The 27,774-nt window shown below is 38.0% G+C and overlaps 1 protein-coding gene across 1 annotated transcript; it reads right to left on the bottom strand.

Annotated features, from left to right (window-relative positions):
• Positions 1–227: 227 nt before the first annotated feature.
• On the bottom strand, positions 228–27,580 carry LOC140146315 (purine nucleoside phosphorylase 1-like). The gene is made up of 6 exons (XM_072168114.1): positions 27,379–27,580; positions 21,993–22,174; positions 20,872–20,966; positions 6,296–6,471; positions 4,482–4,672; positions 228–434 (listed from the first exon to the last, which is right to left on the bottom strand). The coding sequence occupies exons 1-6, from the start codon at positions 27,387–27,389 to the stop codon at positions 238–240; spliced, it is 852 nt and encodes a 283-aa protein (XP_072024215.1). The 5' UTR covers positions 27,390–27,580; the 3' UTR covers positions 228–237.
• Between the last annotated feature and the right edge of the window lie 194 nt (positions 27,581–27,774).

The following is a 27,774-nucleotide window of genomic DNA, read 5'->3' as shown; positions in this document are numbered from 1 at the left end:
CGACTTTTTTTATATTATATTTCAATGTTTATAATTTTTATTCATTTCAGCAAACAAATTAAGAAAATCAACAACAAATCACAAAAAAGCAGCAAGAATTAGAAGTATTAGTAATACAAAGTTATGCAGTCACACTATACATTCTAAGTTACATAATAAAATAGCCATATCAGTCCCAAAATAAATAATACAGTTACACATTTCATCAATACCTTCTGTGTTCAATACAAGCCACGTTCACTTTATTCTCTCGACCATATTCTCCACTAACGTCTGTATCGACACCTCCCGTGAGGGTCCCGCTTCAAGAACTTGATTCGGCGTCCCATTGCAATCATCGTAATCCAGTATACCGAGATTCGACACCAAAGTTAGTCCAAATGTACGTATCCCCAAATGCCTAGCAGCAGTCACCTCGGGGCAAGTACTCATACCTGGATGGTGGATGAGTGAGTGAGAGGAAAAGAGCAAAGAATGTTGGGATAGCGGTTAGTATAGGGAAAATTAGTAGCAAGATGATATTAAAGAAAATTAAAACACAAAGACGACAAATTCAAATACACAAAAAATTTACGGATGCAGTTAATAGTTGAAAAATTTTGTTGCTTTTTGATTTTTTTTTCTTCTGTTTTGCTATCAGAAAATATCACAATACAATTTTGCACCAGTGCTTAAAAAAATGCCTTCCCCCACGGTGACCCAAACTATTTTATACAAGACCTCTTCTGCATTGAGGCTGGCCTTCCCTTTTAAAGGGAATTTTTATTGAAATAGCATTGGTGTCAGTCAACTATCTATAAAGTGCATCCATCAAATATCATAAACAAAATTAAACTAAACTATTTACAATTTAAAATAGACGCTAACACAAAGGTTGTGGAATGCAATAAATGCTAAAGGTCCTTGTCCCAATCGATCATAGCCTCATCCCCCATTTTACTTCATCAAAACTAAGATTTTGGTATCAAAAGAAATTTTTCTCAATATCTTAGTAAAAATTAAATGTTTTGTTTAGATGGTGTGATGAAAAACATGGTGAATTGTGGTAACCACACTGAAAGTGTATCTATCCTATGGGACATTGTTCTACCACTGGAGCAATACAAGTCTGGAAACAAATTTGTGTAATGGTAGGCCCGGGGGTAGGCCTCAATGTACATCAGGAAACAGAACATACAAAGATTGGACCATGTCCCTTTACAGCAAGTATAAAATATGAACAGAAAATTTCATGTAAAACGTTTGCTCAAAAAAGAGATCCTATAAATGTGCAACTGAAAATTGAAACCTAAATTAACTGGCAAATTTTTGCCATAATTCACAGATTTGTAGCACTATATAGACGAATCCGACAAGGCAAGTGATGGTCAGGATTAAGTCGGCCATAGCTGGGGGCCATCCCCGGGGGGGGGCACTCAACTTAAATTTTGGTAGGGGTGTGCGGCGCGGAGCGCCGAACTTTGGGAACTGAGAACTGATTTTCGGGAAAAATAGGGGCTTGAAGAACTGAAATTTGGGCCAAATTATAGGCTGTTGAGCTAAAAATTTCCAATTTTTTTTTTTCCAAATTTGAGCTTAAAGAGCTGCAATTGTCAGAGTTTGAGGCTCAAAGAACTGGATTAGATTCAAATGTGAGGCTTAAAGAACTGCCGGAGAGCCTGAAAAAGGGACCCTTGACCGCCGCACATACCCGTACCACCTTAACATGTGAGTGCCCCCCCCCGGGGGGCCATCCAAGCCAAATAGTTCGTTTGGATTGCAATCCAAGACGCCCACTATGTGATACAAGAGTGATACTGCCGTGGCGTAAAATGGAGGCCCCCAGCTATGGCCGCTAGTGAGGTGTACATGTTAGACTTGCTCAAGTCCTTGAAATCAAGGCTATGTACATGTAGGAGTCAGATTCGTGTTTATATTTCATTGGATTTGGAAGGGATATATATATTGCAAGCCCGGGGGCACTTCCAAGTGATGGTCAGGATTAAGTCGGCCATAGCTGGGGGCCATCCCCCGGGGGGCCATCCAAGCCAAATAGTTCGTTTGGATTGCAATCCAAGACGCCCACTATGTGATACAAGAGTGATACTGCCGTGGCGTAAAATGGAGGCCCCCAGCTATGGCCGCTAGTGAGGTGTACATGTTAGACTTGCTCAAGTCCTTGAAATCAAGGCTATGTACATGTAGGAGTCAGATTCGTGTTTATATTTCATTGGATTTGGAAGGGATATATATATTGCAAGCCCGGGGGGGCACTTCCATGACAGATATGCATCATGTGCCTCGGGATAGACCCCCTTTTTCAAACCGGCTTGTACCCAATGATCCCCTTTTTGTGTTATGGTCCTACCTATTACCCAATGACCCCTTTTAAAAAATTCATGTACTCAATGACCCCCTTTTTCTATTTCCTGCTATACCCAATGACCCCCCTTTTAATTCCCAAATTTAGGTGGTATTTGTGTTCTCCTCCAGAAATAATGAGATTTTTCACATCATTCAAGGTGGCCAAGTTGTTTTGACGCAGTTTGGCACTTATTTATATGTACTTAATGATACTCTTTTGGCAATCTTGTACTCAATGACTCCCATTTTACTTTTTGTTACCCCAATGACCATCCTTTTTTCAAAGTTTCATACCGAATGACCCCATTTTTTTCAGGTTGTGTACTGAATGACCCCATATTTTTGTAATTGTACATTTGACCTGAATGCCCCCTACTTTTAACATGGCCGAGGCACATCCCTGCCATTTCAGATAGGGAGTGCCCCCCCCCGATTGCAAGTTAAGATTCCAGTTAGTAATAAGTACAAGTACATAGGCCTAATAATGGCTGACCTACTCACTACTGCATGGATATACAGCCTGTCTCAAAAAAAATTGTGCAAGTGAAAAGCGCCCTCTTTGGCGATTAGAAAATACCGTTGTGACATGATGCTTACATCAACGTCAAGGGCATAGTCTTAGCTCTCAAATACCGGTTTGTTCTGTTCAATTTGCTCTTTTTAATCTCGAGATATGTTTAGTTAAGAGCGAAAGGGTAAAATCTCAATTGTGCCACTTTTACTACGGGAATAGGGCTGTACATGTAAATCAATGATAGCTGATGTTGATGCGTCTAATGCACTCCTCCCTTCGTGCATTAGACGCGCATCGACACCAGCGCGCGTGCATTGTTTTGTCTAATTTCATTAATTTGTCAAATTTCATGAACTTGTCAAAGTTCATTAACCCATAAGTGTGTAATATTTGTTTGTCTTTTAACATGTCTTGAATGACAAAAAGAACAGTATCTATGATTTACCATGGTTAAATCATTGACATGCACATGTATTTAATTTTACAGCAGAATGTGAAATATTTATTTATCGTTTAATTTGTCGTAAGAAGAAAAAGCGAATCATTATACCTTTATCATGATAAAACATTAAAAACAATTTTGTATTGTTGTGTAATTGATGCATTCTTTTGTTTTCACGAAGGAACTCTTGATAAACTTGATGCTATCATCGATTTACATGTACAGCCCTTTTCCCTAGTAAAAGTGGCACAATTGTGATTTTACCCTTTCATTGTTAAGTAACCATATCTCGAGATTAAAACAAGCAAATTGAACCATAGACTCTGTCAGAGTCTATGATTGAACAGACTAAACGGCATTTGAGAGCTACGACTATGCCCTTGACGTTGATGTAAGTATTATGTCACAACGGTATTTTCTAATTGCCACAGAGGGCGCTTTTCACTTGCACATTTTTTTTTGAGACATGCTGTACATACATTGCCAAATTGTTAGCCACCCACCCATCACCTGTCTTTCAGAAGGGCAATGCTTGAATAAGTTCTAAGAACTCAAAACAAGACCAGACTAATAAATTGAGGCCATATCAATTTGAACTGACTGACTTCCCCCTTTGTAGGAGATTAAAGGCACACGCATGTCTTTGTCTACCATAGGGGTGTATGTATTTCAACAGTGGAATAGGCGATAGGCCCATGTCAGTCAGTGGGGCAGTTTCCAAATGAAAAGTTTTACATAGAATGGAATTTGCTAGTGGGGGTTGAAACTAAGGCTCTCACAAATTCCTGGGTACCTGAGTTCCTGCCCGTCCTTGGGCTAACCGGTTCAAAAGCCCAGTAACAGGTTACCTGAATCCAAATTGTTTTTTTTTTTTTTTTTTTGGTTTTTTTACAAAAAAAAAAAAAAGAAGATCCTAAATTACTTATCATTCAAGGTTAGAAACCAGAGAAATACTGCTATTAAAAAAAAATTGCCAATTTTTTTTTTCAAAGCTGGATAAAAGTTGTACCTTTTAATTACTTTTGCTTCACAGCTAACAATGCAAACTAATTCAATGTGTCCCTAATTTGAATGTGTTGGACACAAAAAAAATCATGCTCTAAAACTTGAGGTCAATTTTTGAGATATGATTGCTAAATGGAGGTTAGAACTGTGGCACTGGAAATATATAGCCAATCTTACCAACAGCGTCAGCCCCTCCAGTCTGAAAAAACCTCAGCTCAGCCGGTGTCTCGAAAGACGGCCCACAGACCATTGCGTAGACACCTTCTCTGATGAACGTCTGAAAGCTCAGTTCCTCTGCTATTTCATGAGCTAATTTACGAAGATTGACGTCATATGCATTGGACATGTTGGGAAAACGAGGTCCAAATCTGTAGTGTGGAAAATTGTCAATATTTTTCAAACCCATGAGATTGTAGTTCTTATTAATAACCCCATGTGCACTGCTGCCATTTTTACAGCATCCCTGATTAGTTAATTACATACTTGTCTGACATTGAGTAACCAATCAAAGTACAGCTTTAGATCTTTTACCAATGTTAAGCTAATCCCTTTCTTACTGTGTCTCTGATTGGTTAATTACATGATATACTCATGTGAGTAACCAATCAAAGTACAGCTTTAGATCTTTTACCAATGTTAAGCTAATCCCCTTCTTACTGTGTCTCTGATTGGTTAATTACATGATATACATGCGAGTAATCAATCAAAATACCATAAATTCAAGAGAATCCATCTTCAAGCATATATGCCTCTTAAATGGTTGGTTTTTGTTTTGTTTTTACAAAAGAGATGAAAGGCAGACGCCCTTCACAAAAACATCATTTGCAGTACGTTGGAGCAACTACAAGGTGTCCCATAAAAAGGTTACATGTAGAAAATGGACCGCATTTTGTGATGGTAAAACGAAACAATGTCATTTTTTCAGATATTATTAATCAATCCTTCTCGTAACTGTTTGCTGAGTTTAAATTCCGTATCTTAAAAACAATAAGTTATGGGCGCAAGATGACAGGGGTGTCAAAAGTGACTAACCATCAAAATATCGCACAACGAAAGTTAAACACACACACCTTTGTTCTCAGATTGTTTCTTGATTACTTTTTATGGTTCTCTTATTTTTCATTGTTGAACTTATTGCACAAAAGAAAAATATTAAAACATTAAATGTTGTACACTTAAAATAAATAAATTAGTTTTAGAACTTCTTGACACTTGGTGGTAATAAATAAAGGAAGATGGTAATTTGAGAAGAACACGTTTTAGGTGAAAGCAGTTCTGCGCGCTGTCTGTATCTCCTGTCATCAACATAGTGAAATGAATAACAATCTTTTGCATTTAGGTCTTGTTTGGATTTTTTGGACTTGAACTCGCTGTTTTTTATTTTTACATTTCTGGATAAACTCTTGAAATAAAACTGAACAAGTTTTATGCTTTGTTTATTAGAATAAAATACTGCATCTGCCATGATATGGCCGGCCTACTCAAGTGCCCCGCCAAATGCCCAAATGCACGGTGGCTGTGACGGTGGTATAATAAACCTCGTGTTGCATTATGTCACGTAAAGTGCTTGCTCAGGAATGTGTGGAATGCGGTCTAAATACGTAGGTTGTGAACTTGATGTTCACAGGGGTACTAGTAGAGGGTACATAGATTATGTCATGAAAAGGATATTTATATTGGTTAACATTAACTTACATTATTTTCAAAAATCTACATGTAACCTTTTTTTGGGACACCCGGTATATTGCACATACAGGTGGCTATACAATGTACAAAATAAAGTATTATTATAAAGTATTATTATATGTACATGCATTAAAAATATAGGCGCTGGATTGAAATATTAATTTTCTATGTTTTACCGTTTTATTTGTTTGGCTCGAAATTAAAATGGAACAATGTTATCAGTGAAAACTGCAAATCACATTATAAGTTTACATCATCAAAGCCTATAGTTTTAAAATCATTTTGCTATCAACACACCAACTTACCTTTCGTCATTAAGTCCCATAAGAGGAGTATGCCCAGCCATGCCAGCAAAATTAATGTGATCTTTGATAATCATGAGGTCTCCTGCATTGTATGATCTGTTGATTCCCCTGGCAGCATGTGTAACAAATAACGTCTCTACTCCAAGACAACTCATTACGTATACTGCTGTTGCAATCTACACAAATGAAAACAAAAAAGGGGCAGTGGTTCATTATGATAGTGTGCTATTATAGTGTTCTTATTTGGTTTTCAAAAGTAGACTTTTCCTTGAGCTTTTCTATTGATTTTTGGCATGTATCTTCTTAACAGCGGTTGTAAATTTCGACTTTATTGACTCGCGCAATACGTAACATAAACCGAATAATTCTCGCCCTATTTAGCACTACTTTCGGGCTCTGTTGCTATATTAGTATACTATCCAGAGAGGTTCGCTGACGCGCTCGATTGAACGTCTCGCGCTACGCGCTCGCTAAGTCCGTGAGGGCCATAGACATACCACCTAGACCTATGACTGCCCATCCCCTGCCCGTGGCAGTAGGTGAAGCCACGTATCCAAGGTGATTTTGGTCGGGTGGTCGGACGCGGAGACTAAGCGTTCATGTCTGGAGAGAAAGACGCGCTCGTTTGCGTGATTGTTACGCCATTATCGCTCGCGTCAAATGCAACATGTTCCATAGACGCGAACATATCTGCTTGCTTGCGTCCGGGTATGCGTCCTTGTCAAAGTCGTTGCTAAGCAGTGGCGGCTTCACTACGCGAGTCAAAGTCACTGGTCTAGGTTCTCGTTTGTCTGGGGTGAGGGCCACAGACTGCGGCTAGCCCTATGAGCTGGTCATAGTATATACTATATAGTGCACGCTTATGTGAATTTACGTGAGCATAAGTTGGGAATTTATTGACGCGCACAGCAACTAAAGCCAAATAAATAATTTCCGCCTAAAAGCCGAACAAAGTGGGAATAAAGTCTCACTTGTTGATTAAGATTTAATCTTTCCCTAGAGAAGTCCTTTTCAGCGGGCTCTTTAAAAAGGACTTCTCTATAGGGAAAGATCAAATCTTACTCATGTTTAGCAACCTAGAGTACCAAGTAATTTCAAAGCATCTCGTGATTTAATATGTATGCATAAAAGCTCATAAAATATGTTGTCGATAGGGAGGGTCTAGTCCAATTAAAAATCGTGAAAATCTGTGTTGACGTTCCTTTATTTGATAGGCCTATATATAATCTTGAACTTTTAAAAATTACTTAAGTTTGACATGCTTTATTTGAAATGATTTCATATTGAAAGTTACTGAACTTAAATGGAATTTTTTTAAAAGATATCAAAATTAATCGAATGTAGGATTAGGCCTAAATATGAAATACTTAGCAACAAGAAATAAATCATGAAAAAAGTGGGCCTCCAAGCTGACATTCATTAGGCTTATATTATTAAAGACAAAAGGGAGAGAAAAAAAGAAAGAAAAACGAACTGAAAAATCCGAAGAATAACATGGGAATCGAACTCTCAACCTTTCACACTGCAGACCTTCGCTCTGTCCACTAAGCAATCGCATCTTGTTCTTGCAAAGGGTATAATTTTGCTATCTTATTTCTCGTTCAACATGTTCAAGTATCTCACTCAGCAACAATCTTTTCAAAACTGCTTGTACTTCAGTTAAATGAGATGATACTACCTTCTTTGACGACTACAATATTTTGTTACACAATAGAGTATTTTGCATTAATAAAATATATAACAATAGACGTTTTTAATTGCTATATTGATCAATATAACATGTATAATAGACCGCGCCGGTTGGGATCCATTTCGTGAAGCATCGTGACACTTGCAACGTGCGCGTACGACACGAGGACTCAAAGAACGCAACTTTTCAACCTACGACAAGGTTATTCCACCGCTCATTTTCGCTGAAAATTTAATACAAGCTCTGGTTAATTAATGTTTATCATAACAGAAAAGCAGTAGACCGGCGTTTCCTCAAAGCTGTAGATATTTAACCATTTTAGTGATCGTGACATGCATTTTCTCTCATTTTTTAGGCTACTTCGCCATGTTCGCGCACCAAAAGCATTCATTTTTCCACAATAATTCAACTTTAACACGTTATTCTTTGCCTTATACTCATGTTTCATATCTTATCTATGGGCTCAATATGGAAATGAAGGAGAAACGACTCGTGTATTCCATTTTTTGATGTTTTCTGAAAAACCGTATTTGCCACCTGATTTTCAACATTGCGTTACGTAACAGCAGAGGTCACGCCGGTAAAAATTACCGGAAGTGAGCCAAGTTGCTGTCGTACTGCAAATGCATGCGGAATAGAATACACACAAATGGGCCAAAGCCAAAATGGTGATCACTCAACCTAAAATTTAGAAATTGTCACGGGAGTGAATTTCTCCTCTGGTTTAATAGATTACTTACCAAAGATTATGAATCGGCAAAACAAAAGTAAAATTTGCCCGTCAATTTCGGAATCCAAGCAATAAAATACACACGTAGCGCCCTCTCGGTGTGGCGGGACGGAATTGTTAAATTTGATGTTACTACATATTTAAAAAATAAAGGATTTTTTTGTTTATGGTATTATAAAGGTCTTCTGTATAGACAATTTCAGCACTAAAAAAATGTCAGTGGACTTTGCAAAAATAAAGAAATAAATTAAAATATGTGTAAAATTCCGTCCCGCCACATTTTGAGATGACTTTTTTACGTTCCGGAAGGGACGAAATGTCGACGTTCAATGTTATTGTTATGCTTTATGGACTGCGACGTGGGTATGCTGCTATCCGTAAATAGTAAATATCCAGAAGTACTATTTACGGCTTGAAGGTACTATTTACGGACGTAATGCACATCCTCACAGAATAGTGTGTTTATTTTTGATCACGTGATACACTTTTAACCAATCAATGAACAAGAATCTATGAATGAAGGATATAATTAGGAATACGCCCAGATATCTCAGAAATGCACTCAAATCGGTTTTGTGACCTTCCTTCCATGCAGGATATAGGCTTCATATAGGTGAAATTGCCCCTGCATGCATATCACTGTCTTGAACCGTAGTTTCTATACAAACTACAATACATCCAAATGTATTAGGAATACACCTAAATGAATTCGGAATACACCCAAATGTATTCAGAATACACCCAAATGTATTCAGAATACACCCAAATGTATTCAGAATTCACCCTTGTGTATAAGGAATACTCCCAGATATCTGAGAAATGCACTCAAATCTCTTTTGTGTTTTTAAAACCTACCTTCCATGCAGGATAGGCTTCATATAGGTGAAATTGTCCCTGCAAAAAACATATCACTGTCTTGTCCCATAGTTTCCATACAAACTACAATACATCCGAATGTAGTCCCTATTAGGAATCTTACTATAAATAGGGGAATGTTGTATGTATCTATGTATCTATGTATCTATCTATGTATGCCTATTTAGGCTCTACTCCGTCAGTTTCAATCCAAATGTCGCCAAATTCATACGGGAGATCGAGGAATATACGGGGACGTGTTTAAACTTTATTTGGTTGAAAATGGTCAAGAATTGGCCTCAAAATCAGTGAAAATGTGGTCCGTTGCTATCCAAGGTAAACAAAAAGAGGAGTCAGTTACTAAACTAGGCCCTCGCGTCGCACGGGCGTATCTAATGCCAAGCCGCTCGCGCAGCGCAGCGATACCGCGCGGGTAACGCAGCACTACGCCATGGCACGCGTAAACGACGCATCTATGTATCTATGTATCTATCTATGTATGCCTATTTAGGCTCCGTCAGTTTCAATCCAAATGTCGCCAAATTCATACGGGAGATCGAGGAATATACGGGGACGTGTTTAAACTTTATTTGGTTGAAAATGGTCAAGAATTGGCCTCAAAATCAGTGAAAATGTGGTCCGTTGCTATCCAAGGTAAACAAAAAGAGGAGTCAGTTACTAAGCTAGGCCTGCGCGTCGCACGGGCGTATCTAATGCCAAGCCGCTCGCGTAGCGCAGCGATACCGCGCGGGTAACGCAGCACTACGCCATGGCACGCGTAAACGACGCAGAGTCACGTAATGAATGATATTACGGGTGAACGACCGTAGCGTAACAAATACGGGAAACAGATGTGTGTTAAAAAGTACAAACAACATGAAGAGGTAGGCCTACTAGGCCTATAAATAAAAAAGAAAACAAAATGAGGACAAACAGGCTGTACGAGTATGTGGGTTATACTAAGTCACAAAATGAAACCGGGAATAAAATAGGCTAAAGAAGGAAAGAAAGAAACTCTTCAGGAAATGTAAGGGAAAAAAAGCTATAATAAAATCAGGAAGTTTAAATAAAAAGCTATTAAACTTAGGACAGAATTAAATAAATAACATGAAAACGGGAAACCACAAACAATGCAGCAAATAAATAGAAGCTAAAATGGAAATGTAAGAAAGGACAGATTTGGAAAATAACGGGAACGGGGTTGAATAAATAAAAAACATGGTAACGGAAAATCGGAAGCTTAGCAGCAGAATTTTTTTTTTAATGGAACAAAAAGGCCCATGTAGAAAAAACTAAAAAGAAAGAAAGAAGTTAAAATGGAAACGTAGGCTTAAAGATGGACAGGTTCAGATAAATAAAATTTACCTTTTCAATGATTCTACCTGTTCAGTAAATTATTCCTCCTGTTTTAGTGAACGCTCCCATTTACTCATCTAGCGGGGACCCGCTAGTCTTACTATAAATAGGCTAATGTTGTGACTATGTATCTATGTACGAAAGTGAAAAGGCTCCGTCAGTTTCGACCCAAATATCGTCAAATTCATACGGAAGATCGGGGAATATACGGGAATGTCCCACAGAATTAAAATCTAATTCTGTGGAATGTCCTGTTATCAATTTGGTTGAAAATGGTCAAGAATTGGCCTCAAAATCAGTGAAAATGTGGTCCGTTGCTATCCTAGGTAAACATAGACTACCCCGTAGTCCACTTGCCCATTGTGCATACTCTGGATATTGTATTTAAGCTTAAAACTCTGATTTAATTAATGTGTGCACAATTGATAGATTTTCACATCTGATCAGTCACCCTACTCCCTCTGTTTGTTAGCTTCCCAAGTGGACTACTGACATTGCCTTGCAGTTAAGATTTTTAACACGGGACTCTACGGAGAGTTAGGCCAATTTCTGGCCTAACTAAAATTGTCCATGATGTAATGCATCTTTAAATGGATCTGCCTTGTGATTGGTCGCCCATACCTCGCTATGGTTTAAATCGTCTGGGCCCGCGCCATTACCATTAACTACACCGTAAACAACTGTCTGTGGTATTTGCGGCGCTTTTGTGTTGACGCGAAAGTTAATCTCTCATCAAATATCTAGCGCGTCCATGCTTAGTACTTGTGGTTAATGGACTGATAAACAAGTATGCTTGACAGTGTGTTTTTAGAGAGCAAAGTCCAGGGGGTAAAGTTCTGCTTACAATTCAAAGTTCATAGTCGAAATTTCGGGGTTCGCTATCAATAAACTGGTAGATTCCAAAATCAGAATTGTTCAGTATTAAAGTGAGCCGTTATAATTATGCAAGATAATGTTGCATTCAATTACTTTTATTGTCACTAATCGTCTGATATTTTTAACTCTTTATGACCATTTTACTATTGAATACTTTAATTTTAATAAACATCAGTATAATTTTGAGTTCAACGAAATGGGTTCATCATCTTACTATAAATAGGGAAATGTTGTATGTATGTATGTATCTATGTATGTAGGCCTATAAAGGCTACGTCAGTTTCGATCCAAATGTCGCCACATTCATACGGGAGACCGATGAATATACGGGAACGTGTTTAAACTTTATTTGGTTGAAAACGGTCAAGAATTGGCCTCAAAATCAGTGAAAATGTGGTCCGTTGCTATCCAAGGTAAACAAAAAAGGAGTCAGTTACTAAGCTAGGCCTGCGCGTCGCACGGGCGTATCTAATGCCAAGCCGCTCGCGTAGCGCAGCGATACCGCGCGGGTAACGCAGCACTACGCCATGGCACGCGTAAACGACGCAGAGTCACGAGTGAATGATATTACGGGTGAACGACCGTAGCGTAATAAATACGGGAAACAGATGTGTGTTAAAAAGTACAAACAACATGAAGAGGTAGGCCTACTAGAAATAAAAAGAAAACAAAATGAGTACAAACAGGCTGTACGGGTATGTGGGTTATACTTAGTCACAAAATGAAACCGGGAATAAAATAGGCCAAAGAAGGAAAGAAAGAAACTCTTCAGGAAATGTAAGGGGGGAAAAGGCTATAATAAAATCAGGAAGTTTAAATAAAAAAGCTATTAAACTGAGGACAGAATTAAATAAATAACATGAAAACGGGAAATCACAAGCTATGCAGCAAATAAAATAGAAGCTAAAATGGAAATGTAAGAAAGGACAGATTTAGAAAATAACGGGAACGGGGTTGAATAAATAAAAAAAACATGGTAACGGAAAATCGGAAGCTTAGCAGCAGAATTTCTTTTTAAATGGAACAAAATTGGCCCATGTAGAAAAAACTAAAAAGAAAGAAGTTAAAATGGAAACGTAGGCTTAAAGAGGGTCAGGTTCAGATAAATAAAATTTACCTTTTCAATGATTCTACCTGTTCAGTAATTCCTCCTGTTTTAGTGAACGCTCCCATTTACTCATCTAGCGGGGACCCGCGCGTAGCGCGGGTGTCCCGCTAGTCTTACTATAAATAGGGGAATGTTGTATGTATGTATGTATCTATGTATGTATCACTATAAAGGCTCCGTCAGTTTCGATCCAAATGTCGCCAAATTCATACGGGAGATCGATGAATATACGGGAACGTGTTTAAACTTTATTTGGTTGAAAACGGTCAAGAATTGGCTGCAAAAACAGTGAAAATATGGGTAAAAACGGGTTTTTGTTATGAAAATCGGTTGCCTGCTAACGCGTCACTGCAGCTGGCCGGCAGCGCGTCGGCGCCGCGTGCGTTATGCGCACTACGCCAATGCGCGAGTAAACGGCGCAGAGCCAGGCGACTTGCGAGCCAGAGACCAATGGACAAGATACGGAAAAAAGGAAAAGATGTGTGTTGTATATACGAATAATGGGCCAACGGGTTAAAGTAACTAAATGAAACGGGAACGAAACAAAGGAGGGAAAGTATTTAGATTTTTAAAAAAATGTACATTTTCAATGATATACCTGTTCAGTAATTCTTCCTGTTATAGTGAACGCTCCCATTTACTCATCTAGCGGGGACCCGCGCGAAGCGCGGGTATCCCGCTAGTCTTACTATAAATAGGGGAATGTTGTATGTATCTATCTATGTATCTATGTATCTATGTATGTATCGCTATAAAGGCTCCGTCAGTTTCGATCCAAATGTCGCCAAATTCATACGGGAGATCGAGGAATATACGGGGACGTGTTTAAACTTTATTTGGTTGAAAACGGTCAAGAATTGGCTGCAAAAACAGTGAAAATATGGGTAAAAACGGGGTTTTTGTTATGAAAATCAGTTACCAGCCTACGCGTCACTGCAGCTGGCCGGCAGCGCGTCGGCGCCGCGTGCGTAATGCGTAATGGAACAACATTGGCCCATGTAGAAGAAATTAAAAAGAAAGAAAATATTGCGAAAATAGAAACGTAGGCATAAGGAGGGCCAGACTCAATAAAATTTACCTTTTCAATGATTCTACCTGTTCAGTAATTCCTCCTGTTTTAGTGAACGTTCCCATTTACCCCGGGGGGGGGGGGGGTCACTCACATTGTGGCCTGTACACCATCCGCGATAATCAACTTTTGAAAAGCACCCTAAACAAGGATTTAACCCTTGGCTAAAACAATACCCTAAACAGGGATTTTATTCCTTGCATCAAATTTCATACCCTAAATTTCATTTCCGCGTATTAGCAATTGCAATTTTGCTACCCTTTTTTTCAATATTTCATGTTTTTGACACCCTAAACGCGTTACGCGCGTATCGTGCTTACACACGAAAAACTACCCTTTTTACGCGTTTTCATTATCGCGGATGGTGTACAGGCCACAATGGGAGTGACCCCCCGGGCCATTTACTCATCTAGCGGGGACCCGCGCGTATGGGGTTATATCAGATGAGAAATTGTTTTTAGGTACCGCACCGCTCCCCGCAGCCCCGCACCGCATTCCCGCACAGCAGAGGCTTGGCTATAATTAGTCGTCCATTGGCTAATTTTGAAATTTGAAATTTGAATTTTTTTAAATTTAGAAGCCCATTGGGTTAATAGGGTCATGGTTAAAGTTAGTGTTTATTATGAATATTTATAAGTACAGGGTGTCCCAAAAATTCCTTTACCATTAAAGTGATCTCTTCTACAAATTATCATGATATGGATGGATTCGTGCAAAGAAGAAACTTGAACAATTGCTTTGATACCTTTACTTGACCAGTTTCCTTGTGAATGTTGAAGCATATCAAATCACGTGTAATGTTTTACTGGTTCTCTCAAACATTTTGGCTTGGCTTCCTCTCCTTTACAATAATAGACTTTGTTTTAATAGACTGTGTTTTAACAGTGTTGATCACAAAACGATGCATAGGCCTACAATGTTTAAAAATGCTTTACGATATCGACACCTTTTCCTAATTTCATGTTGGTGTTTCTATCGCTGCTGAAGTTCAAGATTGTATAAATTAACAGAGCAGCTTTTCATTGCAGGGAAAAACACATCATATCATGAGTAAAATTAAATCATTTACTTGAATAAATTATTATATGCCTTTTCCTTGGTCTCAAATGAAATTGCTTTAAATATAAATGATAAACGCAGTACCTCAACTTTGAAGTGTATGCAGGATGAGGGTCCAACATGAAAATCTACACAAAAGGCTTGCTATTTCAACCATTTAGCTATTCAAAACCATAGTTTAACCATGTGGTGTTTTTTGTGGGATTTTTAAAAACCTCCTCCTTTTCCAACCTCCCCCTCTTCCACACTCCCAGAATAATGAATCTACCAAAAAAACGTTTCAAAACGTAAAAAGCGGCCAAAGTTTAAAAATCTTTCCTGTGTGGCTTTTCACCCTTTTTTTAAACTTGGTCCCATTTAGTAAAGTAGTAATAACATGAAGAATGAGTCCTAATTTTTACATGCAACCATTATCAAAAACAGTGGCGTAACTTTGGGTCAGGGTGCCCGGGGGCGAAAGCAGTTCGGGTGCCCCTGACCAACATGGTGCAGAGCTAATCAATTTTAGTATTGAAAGCCATAGACCTACCGAATAACTTACGAAGTGTTTCAGATTAAATTTTTTCATCATTTTTTAAATCATGTTTCAATGCAGTTCATGTTAATAAAACAAAATGTTTTTATGTCTTTACTTTGGAGACTCGTCACTAGCAGCAGTGACGTAGCATATGGCGCCCAGGGGCAAGAATACAAAATACCCCCCGCTACCTAAAACAATTGCGTGCGGGTGCGCGAAAATGTGCATAAATACCACTAATTTGGTATTTAATCAAGTTGAATTTAGGTCTTTAAAATGACAATTTATATGTTGCAACGCGCGCGAAGCGCGCGAAAAATTTTGTGTTGAAGGGGCACCCAAATGAAGAGTAATTCAATGCATAGTGGGTAAAGGTTTCCATTTCTTTCCGATAACAAAGTACTATCGTGTCAAAGGCTATCCAGGCTTGGGTGCCCCTTAGCCCGGGTGCCCGGGGGCACGCCCCCCCAGAGCCCATAGGAGTTACGCCACTGATCAAAAACATTTCAAGGTTTATGTTTTATTATATTGCGTGATCATAAAGAGTAGTAGAGTATTATATATACAGCGTGTCCCAAAAGTAACTTAACATTGTGAATTGACCATATCTCAAATATTTCCTACTTCATACCAAAATGGAGAACATATTCACATAGATTGATCTTTTAGAATTATTCTGATACCAAAAACAGCATTATTGATGACCCATTGACCTTACTGTGCGACTGTACATATGTGTGTATCAAACCCACAAAAGCAAGCTCATGTGTTCTTTGTTCAAGAACATGAAATAATGTGCTTCCCTGAACAATAGAGTTGGTTCACTCACTGCACATGCTACATTTAGGTATGAACATTCATGGATTACATGGCTTAGCGAAAGCGTGACTGCTGTTTAAGATTATAATTAGGATATATTGAACTTAATATTAAACTTTACTTTAAAACAGTTGAAGTGAAGATGAATTTCCTATAGATCAACAGATTCAGGTCGTATGGTTCTTTGCCGAGACAAAGTCGGACAAACTCACTGAAGCAATGTTTAAGGAACATTTTAATGTAAATTATGCACTACCCAGCCGACCAGCAACTAGTGCTGAAATTCCTATCAACTGGATCTGTTCATGATCTACTTAGGGCAGGACGTGGAAGAACAGAAAGATCGGCTACAAACATTGATGTCATACGAAGAGCGGTGGCGAAAAGCCCAAGGCGATCAGTAAGTCGACTTTCAATGGAGAACAACGTACAGCGTACAACTGTTCATCGAATCCTCAGAAAAGATTTTAAGCAGTTTCCATATAAAACCCAGATAAAACAGAAAATGAATATTACGCATTGAAAATAAACAAACAAACAATCAAACAAACACAGCCAAATTAAACAAAACAGATTTTAAAATGATAACACGTTATATTGTGTTCACGTCTCAAATGACGAGACTTATTTTGCGTTTATAAAAGTGGGTTTTACGGTACGGTAGATATCCATTAATTTCATGCCAAAGGGTCATGACCACATAGGCATGTTTGGTATCATAACATTTCTAAAAGAATTATCTACATACTGTGCAATTTTTGTAACAACACTATTAACCCAACGCAAGTTATGGCAAATTCACAATGTTAAGGGACTTTTGGGACACCCTGTACTTAGCAAATTGACTGTGTGTCAACCTGCTACATATAGGCCCTACATCTGTACATATGGCGCAGAATCGCACATGATGATGAAGAATTAAACAAAGTGAGTATTTGCTACAAAATACATTATAACGCCTATACGGAAAAAAACTTCAATTACGCACGAACATTAATTCATTTGCTCTACAAAATAAACACTGACAACTAAGAAAACCAACAAGTAGCCTATAGATGACTTCGTATGGGTCTTTAGAAACTTTCATAAATGGGACCAAGTTTAAAAAAGGGTGAAAAGCCACACAGGAAAGATTTTTAAACTTTGGCCGCTTTTTACGTTTTGAAACGTTTTTTGGTAGATATTAATTCTTTTTTGAGGTAAAAAAATATTGCGCGCTAAGTGGTTCTTTGTAGCCATGCGAGGTGAACTAGTTGGATATCCATATTTCGCGGTTAATGGTGCTTTGTAGCCCTGCAGGGCAAACTAGTTGGATATCCATATTTCGGGGTGAGTGGTTTTTGAAGCTCCGAGGGCAAACTAGTTGGATATCCATATTTCGCGGTTAGCGGTTCTTTGTAGATTGCGGGGCAAACTAGTTGGATATCCATATTTCGCGGTTAGTGGTTTTAACGACCCGTAACCACCCCAATCAGCTGCATACCGCATCCAGCTATTTTATTTATCAAAATACTATTTTTTTAATGCTATGGGGTTAACAGAATTATTAAAAAATTAATAGCTGAACCCAATAGTTCAGCCAAGGACTGGAAACGACATATTGATGACTTTATATAGAGTGTATTCAATAAACCCAAGGCGGAACGAGAGTTGCTAAGTAACCGCTATCCGAACCATAAACACACATGCATGATCAGACAACGAGTATTCAATTTCCTCATAGCATCCCACGTTGTTCACACGTCAGTCGAATTTGGCGGTGTTGGTTTGTTAGCCCTCCAAGTTATAACATCGTTCACTTTGTGTTGAACATTGTATGTGAGCCTCGCTGTAATAACATAAAGATCAGTCTGATCAGTGTGATATCACAGAGCAGACCCTTGAGAGGGCACTTGGCTCATTTGCATGGCAGTCGGACTCTCCATTGTATTTGATCATTTGTGTATGGAGTGCAATGGCGACCCGTCATTGTATTTGTTCATGTGTGTATGGAGAGCCACTCTTGGAGCCCATTGGACTTAGGCTAGGTCCTCAGGTAGAGTCAGACGCTGTATGTACTAGAAACGCCCATTCTTGATTCTGCGTTCATTCAATGTTAGCATTAAATTTGTATTGCCCGGCGGCCCCGCGTAATGGAAAAACCTGAATTTGTTACATAAAAAGAAATGAAAATTAAAAAGGCAAGGTTCCACCTGAGTACATATTAAATGGGTGTAGAATTTTTTTCAAATATATATATGAATTTAGACAAACATACGGGATATAATGAACCTTTGACATGACGCCATGATGACATGATTTTATTAGTCGTTTTATATATCACCTATACCGTGTATCATAATACCAGTATTTGTAATTTTATATTATATAGAACTAATATTTTGCATCATAAATGCGCAGTTCATATGCACAGACGATTACTAATCTTCACGACTTCAAAATAACATGTTACAAAGCAGGTAATAGGTGCTGGCTTTGTCCTATTGTACTTGTTCATTTGTGTATGGAGAGCTCACTGACCTGTTAATAGAGGTCAATGGAATAGCTTCTTTATGGGGCACCTCTCCATCGGTTTCAGGGCGCAGTTCATTGAACTCGGCGGGATTCTATTGCAAGTGCTTTTATATTATTACAAAACGGATCGTGGTTATTGCCTTGACAAACCTAATAAATAATTCATACCAGGGATGAATAAATCCAGGGGTGCGGACATTTCATTGGTCGCAAACCACCGGGATTCGATACAAGTTTGTGTTGTAAATGAATGCGTGAATAAGAGTGTCATCCCCTTGGCGCGATATTTGATTTCTGAATATACTCAAGTTGCCGTTGAAAATGCCTAAAATCATCAAGATATTGCAATACTGTCTAAAGTGATGTAAAATTGTGGCAAATTTGTATGATTTATCGCACATAATTTCTGCGTAGCGTGGAGAATCATTTACATAGGATTTTGGAGAAAAAATGTGATAATTTTAGGGAAATATAGAATGGCGGAAGAAACAAATAAAACATTTTCCTGGAATGTGTAGACCATACTCTTTCTGTTCCTATTGATTTCTATACTGAAATAATTCTTAAAATGAAGTTGTTGGATGATTTTATTTGGCATTTCTAGAACGTAAACATGTAGGCAGATAGTAGAGAGGGCACTCTATTCACGAGATTTCTTTTCCAACGCCAAAATAGCACGAATTTTGGTGGTTTGCGAGTGAAGAGTGTCCGCACTATCGATGGACTACGTAACTGTTCAATAGGTTTTTGTAAATGAGCTAGTGTTAGTGGGTAAGCTGTACATCTCTTTTGCATTGTTAAGACAACCACGCTAGGTTTTTCGATCAACGTACTATGCGTGTTTGGTCAAGCGAGGATAATTTGTAAAGCAGCAAGTAATGGTGAGGATGTTGCCCTTTTTAGCTACTTCTGACTTTTGATTTAGCCCAAAATGAATCAATAAAATCGTGTATAAGATATTTGGTGGGATATTTGGGCGCTATTACAACAAGTTAAATAAATGGGCACTTCTGGGTTGGATATATTATAGACTCTATAGAATTTAAGTATGATATATTTTCGATGGTAAATATATTTTCACTTTCAAAGTTTGTAGTTTTCATAATTGCAATTTCTTAATATTATATAAAAGGTGAGAATAAGACTATAAATGTAAGAGTATGGGATAATTTTGATTGTTAATAAATGCGAAACGCCGGCGGTAGACATCAGCAATATCAGGGATTACCGCGATTCTTGCAGTAGCTTTTATGAATAGAATACAATAGTGGATACAATAGCGGATACAATAGCGGAACAATAGAGCTCTCTTACGGGCAAATAAACCTCGTCGCGTTTTGCTAAATTTCACTTCTTCTTTTTCATGAACTAACCGTTATTTTTTTAAACTTGTGGCAAAACTTCGACCGAAGTTTTTAATACATTATGTAGTGTCAAAAATAGCTCTACGATGACCTTGACGGACGGTGTATAGGTGTATACAACTTTTAGCGGTGCGGGGCTGCGGTGCGGGGCTGCGGGGAGCGGTGCGGGGCTGCGGTGCGGGACTGCGGGGAGCGATGCGGATAACCCCATACGCGCGAAGCGCGGGTATCCCGCTAGTGCACTTAAAATGAATTTGAAATACACCCAAATGTTGAAATGCATTTAAAGGAATACAATCATATCTCAGAAATGCACTCAAATCTCTTTTGTGTTTAAACATACTTTCCATGCAGGATATAGGCTTCATACAGGTGAAATCGCTCCTGCATACATATCACAAACTACATTACACCCAAAAGTATTAGGAATACACCTAAATGAATTCGGAATACACCCAAATGTATTATTAGGATACACCCAAATGTATTGGTAATACACCCAAATGTATTGGTAATACACCCAAATGTATTGGGAATACACCCAAATGTATTAGGATACACCCAAATGTATCGGGAATACATCCAATGTATTACGAATACATCCAGGAATGTTACCTACCTTCCCTGTAGGATTGCCGGCATACAGGTGAAATCGTCCTTCCATACATATCACTGTTTTACCCCGCAGTTTACCAATTACAAACTGTGCTTTTGCTGTAAAAAAAAAGATTAATTATAAAATGTATTTACTCACTTACGTTTTGCACGAGGGAATAAAATGCCTATAAACTTGCTTTGTGTTTGATACAGAAATTTACCTAGCCTTGATTCAATTAGGCCTCATCTAGATTTTTGCTTGTAAACCCAATTGGTAAATGCTGTGATTAGTCCTATATTGCTTGAAAACATATTCCTTTTAACATGTTTAAGGCATTCTATACCTGCGTTGACAAGAGACAGGGTATTCTCATACCACAGGCCCTACATTGTATGTACATGTACATTACATTTCAGTCAGGGGATGATTTAGTATTAGGCAGCAGTCGACCCATAGACTATTATGTAATACAGACTATTCATCAACAGTCAAAGTCCCTGCGCTTTGTATGCTGTGAATTATTGCATATTCATGAGGGCTGATCGCCTGTCACAGATCATGGAATGATGGCCCTCATTGACTGTTTGGGTTTCGTCTCTTAGATGATAGTAGACCCAACATACATGACTGATTGAGGGTGCTACGTTCTATAGACCTTTAATGGAAATACAAATACATAAATGATTTTTATAGGTTCCCTTTGTTTTCATTTTAAGAATATACTGGCTAAACAGGTCGATAGTCAAGTAATAAACCTATTTTGTCACTATCACCCTGCATTGCACCGGATAGCAAACCAGTGTACACAGAATATTGAAATGGTAGAAATGCATTATGGGATGCGAGTATCATCGTTGGGCAGGAAAAACCTCCAACGTGTTTGTGGCCCCTGAACATGTTTAAAACAAAACTGCCAACAAGTTACACAAGGGATTTTGCTTTAAACATGTTCAGGGGCCACTGACACATACATGTAGGAGGTTTGTCCTTAGACTAAATCCTCCAGTCTCGAATATACGCACGGCCACTACACTGTGCTGTATACGAGCCGCCGCCATGTTTGTCCGCCATTTTGCGAGTGAGAGGCCAGGGACTCAGGCTAGGTTTGTCCTGCTCAACAACGATATGTTCTCTGACCTTACCTGCAACTACTTCATGTACTGGAAAACCAGGTATATCAGGAAACTCTAATACAACACTGTCTTCCACTGTGTCTGCTAGTCCCTTCAGCCCTGTGCCACATATGATGCCTATAGTTGGTCTGTGATCTGTTTTGCTCTTGATAAAATCTGAAATCTTCACTATATCATCGTATACATTAACACTATACAGAGCAACAAGAATAGGAAACATGGATATAAAATATTAATTTTGTTGTCTTGCATTCAAATCAAAGTTTAGCAAATCATGTTGGTGTATTTGGACCAAAATTGTCATCATTTGGCAATGATATTTGCATTTAAATTTTCACATGCAATTTGTCCAGGTACAGTCCAATGGGGAGCAGGTTAACAGGAAGACTTTGCCAATTTGCCCACTTGGAAATTTTGCCCAGAAATATGCTGCTACTGGCCAACCTAGTCAAAGTTTGCTCAGACTGTTCAGGGGCTGTGCATAATTATGCCCCCCCAAGTATTTTTTAGGTGTCCTGTAAGTGTGTGCCAAAATTGCTTCCCCCCCTCCCCAGCCTGCCAAACAATCTTTGCCCCCCCCCCCCCCGAAACAAGTAAAATACAGACTAGACAGTATGTATGCGGGGGGGGGGGGGGCAAAAAAAGCAAATGTAGGCATTAGAAGTAGGCGAAGTTTGATAGCCAAAAATTTACCAGTTCCAAGGCCCACAGAAGTGCTATAACAAGTGAGAAATGTCACTAGGATCCACAATATGTTCATCTATCAGGGCATAGTTCTTTAACCCCAATACATTTGTACATTCATTGAATGACCTTGGAAAATTTGGGTACAAAAACTCATACTCTGTAACTTGAGGTCAAATTTTGCACTATGATTGTTTAATTGAGGTTATTGAACTATGTCATTGGGATGAGGCTATTGTGGTCCTTTGTGTGTTGGGGCAAATTATTATTGCACAGCCTGTAACTCCAAATTGGGACATGGAGTGATTACTATCTACAGGAACTGAACCAGGCCAAAGCACTGCTGCAAATTCAAAGCTTCACATATTGCTTTGGTGATAGCCTCTAAATGTACATGTAGTAGAAAACAGTCAGATCACACATCGGATACCACACCTTTAATGTTTTCTTGTAACCATGGCAACATAGATGATCACATCAAATTTGTCAGGGTATTGCATGATCACATGATTCACATCACTTCCTGGTGGTTAGTGTATACGTGCTCTTTACACTATATCCCTTATTCTAGAAAAATACAGCACTCATTTTTTGTAATAAAAAAAATTACCTTGTTTTGCCAAATGAAACAGGTCATTTAGGTTAGTTCAAACAGGCAATAAGGGTAAAAATTTTAATATTTTTGTAATTAGAGGGAAAATGGGCTAAAAATATACAATTTTGCATAATGTCTCCTTATATTTGCAATACTTGGCACAAGTCTAAGCATTCAAAATCTTGAGTATACATACTTGGATTTCAGTACCTCATATTTGTATTAATCTGTTATTTTTCTTTGGCCTTGATTGCCACAGCATACCTAAAATGCCCTAAAAATGCATATTTTTGGCCCGTATTTCCAAAAATAGACCAAATAATACAATTTGACTTTCATTGCCATGCAGTTAGAACTAGTATAAAGCAGATTAGAATTTAGCTAGGTTTCATTTGGCAAAACAAGACAATATATTTTTAATCCAAGAATATTGGTGCTGTATTTTTTTTTGGTATAGTGTATAGCTCTCAGACAGTATAGTCATATATTTTGAACCTGCTGTCTAATATTTACAGAGAAATTCTGGCTACTGCTAATATAAACTGCCCCTTAAATATTTTACACATAAAAATTCTATAGATTGATACCAGTGTTCTATACAGCTCTATCAGGGATGAAAGCTAATTTTCTATTATAAATTCAATTTCTAAAATCTAATGGTACTAAAACCAATATGGCTGTTTTAAATGTATCATGCATATATCTTTTTAGAGGGTGGTGCATTGAAGATATTGCTTTCACAACATGAAGCGCATGTGCATTATTTTGTCTAATTTCTCGAGCAACAAGTAATTTCATTAACCTATTTCATACACAAGAAGAAAAAACATGTGATTTTTACTTTTTTATGACAAAATTATCACTAAAATATTGGAAAATAGAACCAAATATAAATACATCTGTCAAATATGACAAACTGATTAACCACGCCTACTGACAGCTACTAATGATATTCAGCCAATCCGATTGACTGAATATCATCAATAGCTGTCAGTAGGTGTGGCTTGCCTACCTGCTACCAGAACACTAGCTTCTAGCTTGGGATTGTCACAAGTATTGCGTAACAAAATTGATTATTAATCCTCTTTAGTTGCATATGTGTTAATGCTATTATAATACTCGGTTTTCTTCTTACCCTCAGTTCACTGACCTGTTGGTAGCTTTGCTCCAAAGCCAACCTATTTTCCATCCAATTGAAAGAAAAAATGAAAAACCATGCCATATGCCCTCTGACACTAAGGCCGTATAAAATTAATGTTTTGGTTCTCGTCCAGAGGATTTTCATGAATTGATGAGGGAGGGAGGTGTTTTTTTGTTGTTGTTTTTTTTCCAATGTAAAATTAGCATTGTCAGTAGTTTTCGGTCTTCTCCAACAGTGCTCGAGGAAACGATGAGGCCCTTTTTTTTTTTTTTTTCAAATGTGAGATTCTGAGGATAAACCCCTAGAGTAGGCCTACCACAAAAGACTTGGAAGTGATGCTTGTTATCAAATAAACTTATTTATATGTATGAAGATTTCATAAATCATTAAAAAGTCTAAAAAAATTAAAAAAAAAAAAAAAAAAAATTTTACACGGCCTAATAGTAAAGACCAGCTGTATTCTTATTTCTTTGTTTTTTTGTCAAATTTGTTATTTCAAAATTACCAAATGACAATTTGAATGACTTATCCTTCACTTTTAAGCAATTTATAAACAATTTTAATTTTTTTACACTTGCGCTGGAATCACTGAATGGGTCTGAAAAGTATGTCTGGTTCCACACCACCAATATATATGCAAGTGGTAAGCAAGTCCACATGAATTCTGAGTTCAAAGCACGGTTTTAGCCTAATTGTTCCAACATTATTGTGCATACAAAGCGTAAGCAGTATAAACAATAACTTTCTGATATCATTAGGGAGTTTTCCATTTCCATGACGGATGGTTCTGCGACGGTAAAACGCCAAACCTTGTTGTCATCGACTTTGTAATGCATCATCGTCCAAATTTTACAACACAAAGAACCTGGCAACCGTCGTGGCGACGGCGACGACAAGGTTTGGTGTTTTACCGCCTCAGAACCATCTGTCGTGGATATCAGAAACTCCAATTGACTGTACCAGTGAACTTCAACTTGATGTCCTAATTTGGAGATTTTAATGTAAGTTTAACCTCCGAGACATGTGATCAATGTACATTTTTTCTCTTGACCATGTTGACATGATGTAGGCTAGTAATAATACATAATTAAACACGATCATTCGATCAACGAGATCCAATACATGAATACATGTCATAACTAGACCTGCCAGCATGTCTTCTGTTGTAAAATTTTGTAGAAACAATAATGATAAGGATAAAACGCCCGGGGTGGGCACTCAACTTTAGAAGTGACGGTATGTGCCTGTCAATAGGCCCCCTCTTTTGAAGTCGACTATACCCGATGACCCCCTTTTTTTAAAGTCATACCCGATGGCCCCCCCCCCCTTTGTTTTAGGTACGGCTACCCATCGACCCCCTTTTTTTGTTCGCGCGGTTACCCAATGACCCCCTTTTTTCTAGAATTGCATCATCAAAATGCCACAAAATAATGCAAAAACTTTCAAATTCTCTTATTTTAGCAAATTTGTATTGAAAATTTGGAACAAGAAATAGAATTTTGCTTCATTTTTTCAAAATTTTGCTACCCAATGACCCCTTTTTTTAAATGACATACTTAATGACCCCTTTTGTCATAATGTTATACCCAATGACCCCCTTTTTCATTTTGTTTGTACCCAATGACCCCTCTCCCTTACTCCTTGACCACTGAACAGCGTGATATCATGTTGATAACAGATCTATAGAATCAAAATCTTCATCATATCCCGGATCATATCACAGATTCTCAACAATCTGTGATCATATGGACCATATTGATGTGAAAGTAGTTATCTATCATATCCTGTGTCGTTTTATGGATAAAAATGACTCAAAATGTTATTGATGAAATGGTTGCTATCATAAACATCAGTTTTGTCTTTTCAACGGGAAAAATCCGATGCAAAATAAAGTTTTTAGGGCCTAGCTATAATATGGGCATAATTTATGCATATAGTATTGAACAATGTACCCCATTTGACATGCACTTATAGATAAATAAATTGTCTTACTTTATTAATTTAATAACTTCTTTATTATAAATAAAATGACACATAACTATTTGATTCATAAAATTACATTCAACAAAATGATTGAAGAGAAAACACACAAGGCACTAAGCAGACTGTTATAGAATGGAGTATGTAAGATGCCATGTCCATAGCTTCGCAGGAGTTTCCGACTAGCAATCAACATGATCAGCACATTCAGAAAAACACAGTTTAAGAGTGAAGATTGTAGTGAGTAACCAGTCCTTTATAAATGTGCTGGCCACTATCTATTATAATATAGTAGGCTTAAACTATACATTGCGAATTAATTAAGTTATTTTAAAATAAAATGTACATGTAAGTTAACTCAAACCGGCAGTGTATATATCGAAAGCAGTGAAATCGGACATTCCTATAAGCGAAGATATTGAGTTCGTAAGTTCTGGTATTACAAAATTGGAAATTGAGATATCGTGGGTAAAAAGCTGAAAAGACAAAAAACCAACGACAACAACAACAACAACAAAACAAACAGACCAGAACAATTTGGAGTACATGTAATGAATTAAAAGAGTTGACATGAGATTAGGAATTAATGTTTTCTGCTGTTTCAGTGTGCATGTTCTCATCGTTGATGGTTTGGTGGACTGTCATGTAGATGTAAGCGTGATCCTAAAATGCCTTTCACATTGACCAAAACTAATTACAAGACCTCTTCTACATTGAGGCTGGCTTTCCCTTTTAAAGGGAATTTTTATTTAAAACAACGTTTTGTACCCGATAGACCCCTACTTCGCAACGCCGGTAGGCACATACCCGTCACTTCTAATGCTGAGTGCCCACCCCGGGATAAAACGAAGTTACGAAGATACTGACTGAGTTACAGATACTGTTCATTTGCATTCATTTCAACCATGGAAGTACTACTTCCATGTTTCAACAATATAATATTCACGTGCAATTTCAGGCACAATAACACAGTGATAACATCATGATAAACAAACCTTTTTTCCATACTGCAAAATGTTCCAAAAGAATATCTCTATCACTATAAACTACAAGTTTGCAACTCGGTGTACGAGATGGATGTTGACAATCCGCGATAATTAGTGTTTTTCAGGAGATGATGACTCGACTGCGGGTCGATCCGGTTGTAACGATGTTGTGAATCCCTGATGATGTGGTTCCGGCAGAGAGTTGATCAGGGATCGATACAAAGGGATGGGCATCCTAGTATTACGTAACAAACCGAAAGATGTAGTTTAAGTCTAGACAATCGGCGGATTAGCGGCCATTTTGTCTTCTACATGATATTCTTGAGAGGGCACTCTATTCACGTGGTTTCTTTTCCAACGCTAAAAGATCACGAATTTTGGTGGTTTGCAAATGAAAAGTGTCCG

The sequence above is a fragment of the Amphiura filiformis genome, chromosome 2 (assembly GCF_039555335.1).
Source record: "Amphiura filiformis chromosome 2, Afil_fr2py, whole genome shotgun sequence".
NCBI lineage: Eukaryota > Metazoa > Echinodermata > Ophiuroidea > Amphilepidida > Amphiuridae > Amphiura > Amphiura filiformis.
This window is presented reverse-complemented; position numbering and strand designations above follow the sequence as displayed.

Coding starts and splice junctions, on each gene's coding strand:
- LOC140146315 (XM_072168114.1), bottom strand. Junction 20,967..21,992: donor AGTACATGAAGTAGTTGCAG/GTAAGGTCAGAG, acceptor TTTTTTTTACAG/CAAAAGCACAGTTTGTAATT. Junction 6,472..20,871: donor CCGGCAATCCTACAGGGAAG/GTAGGTAACATT, acceptor TCATTTGTGTAG/ATTGCAACAGCAGTATACGT.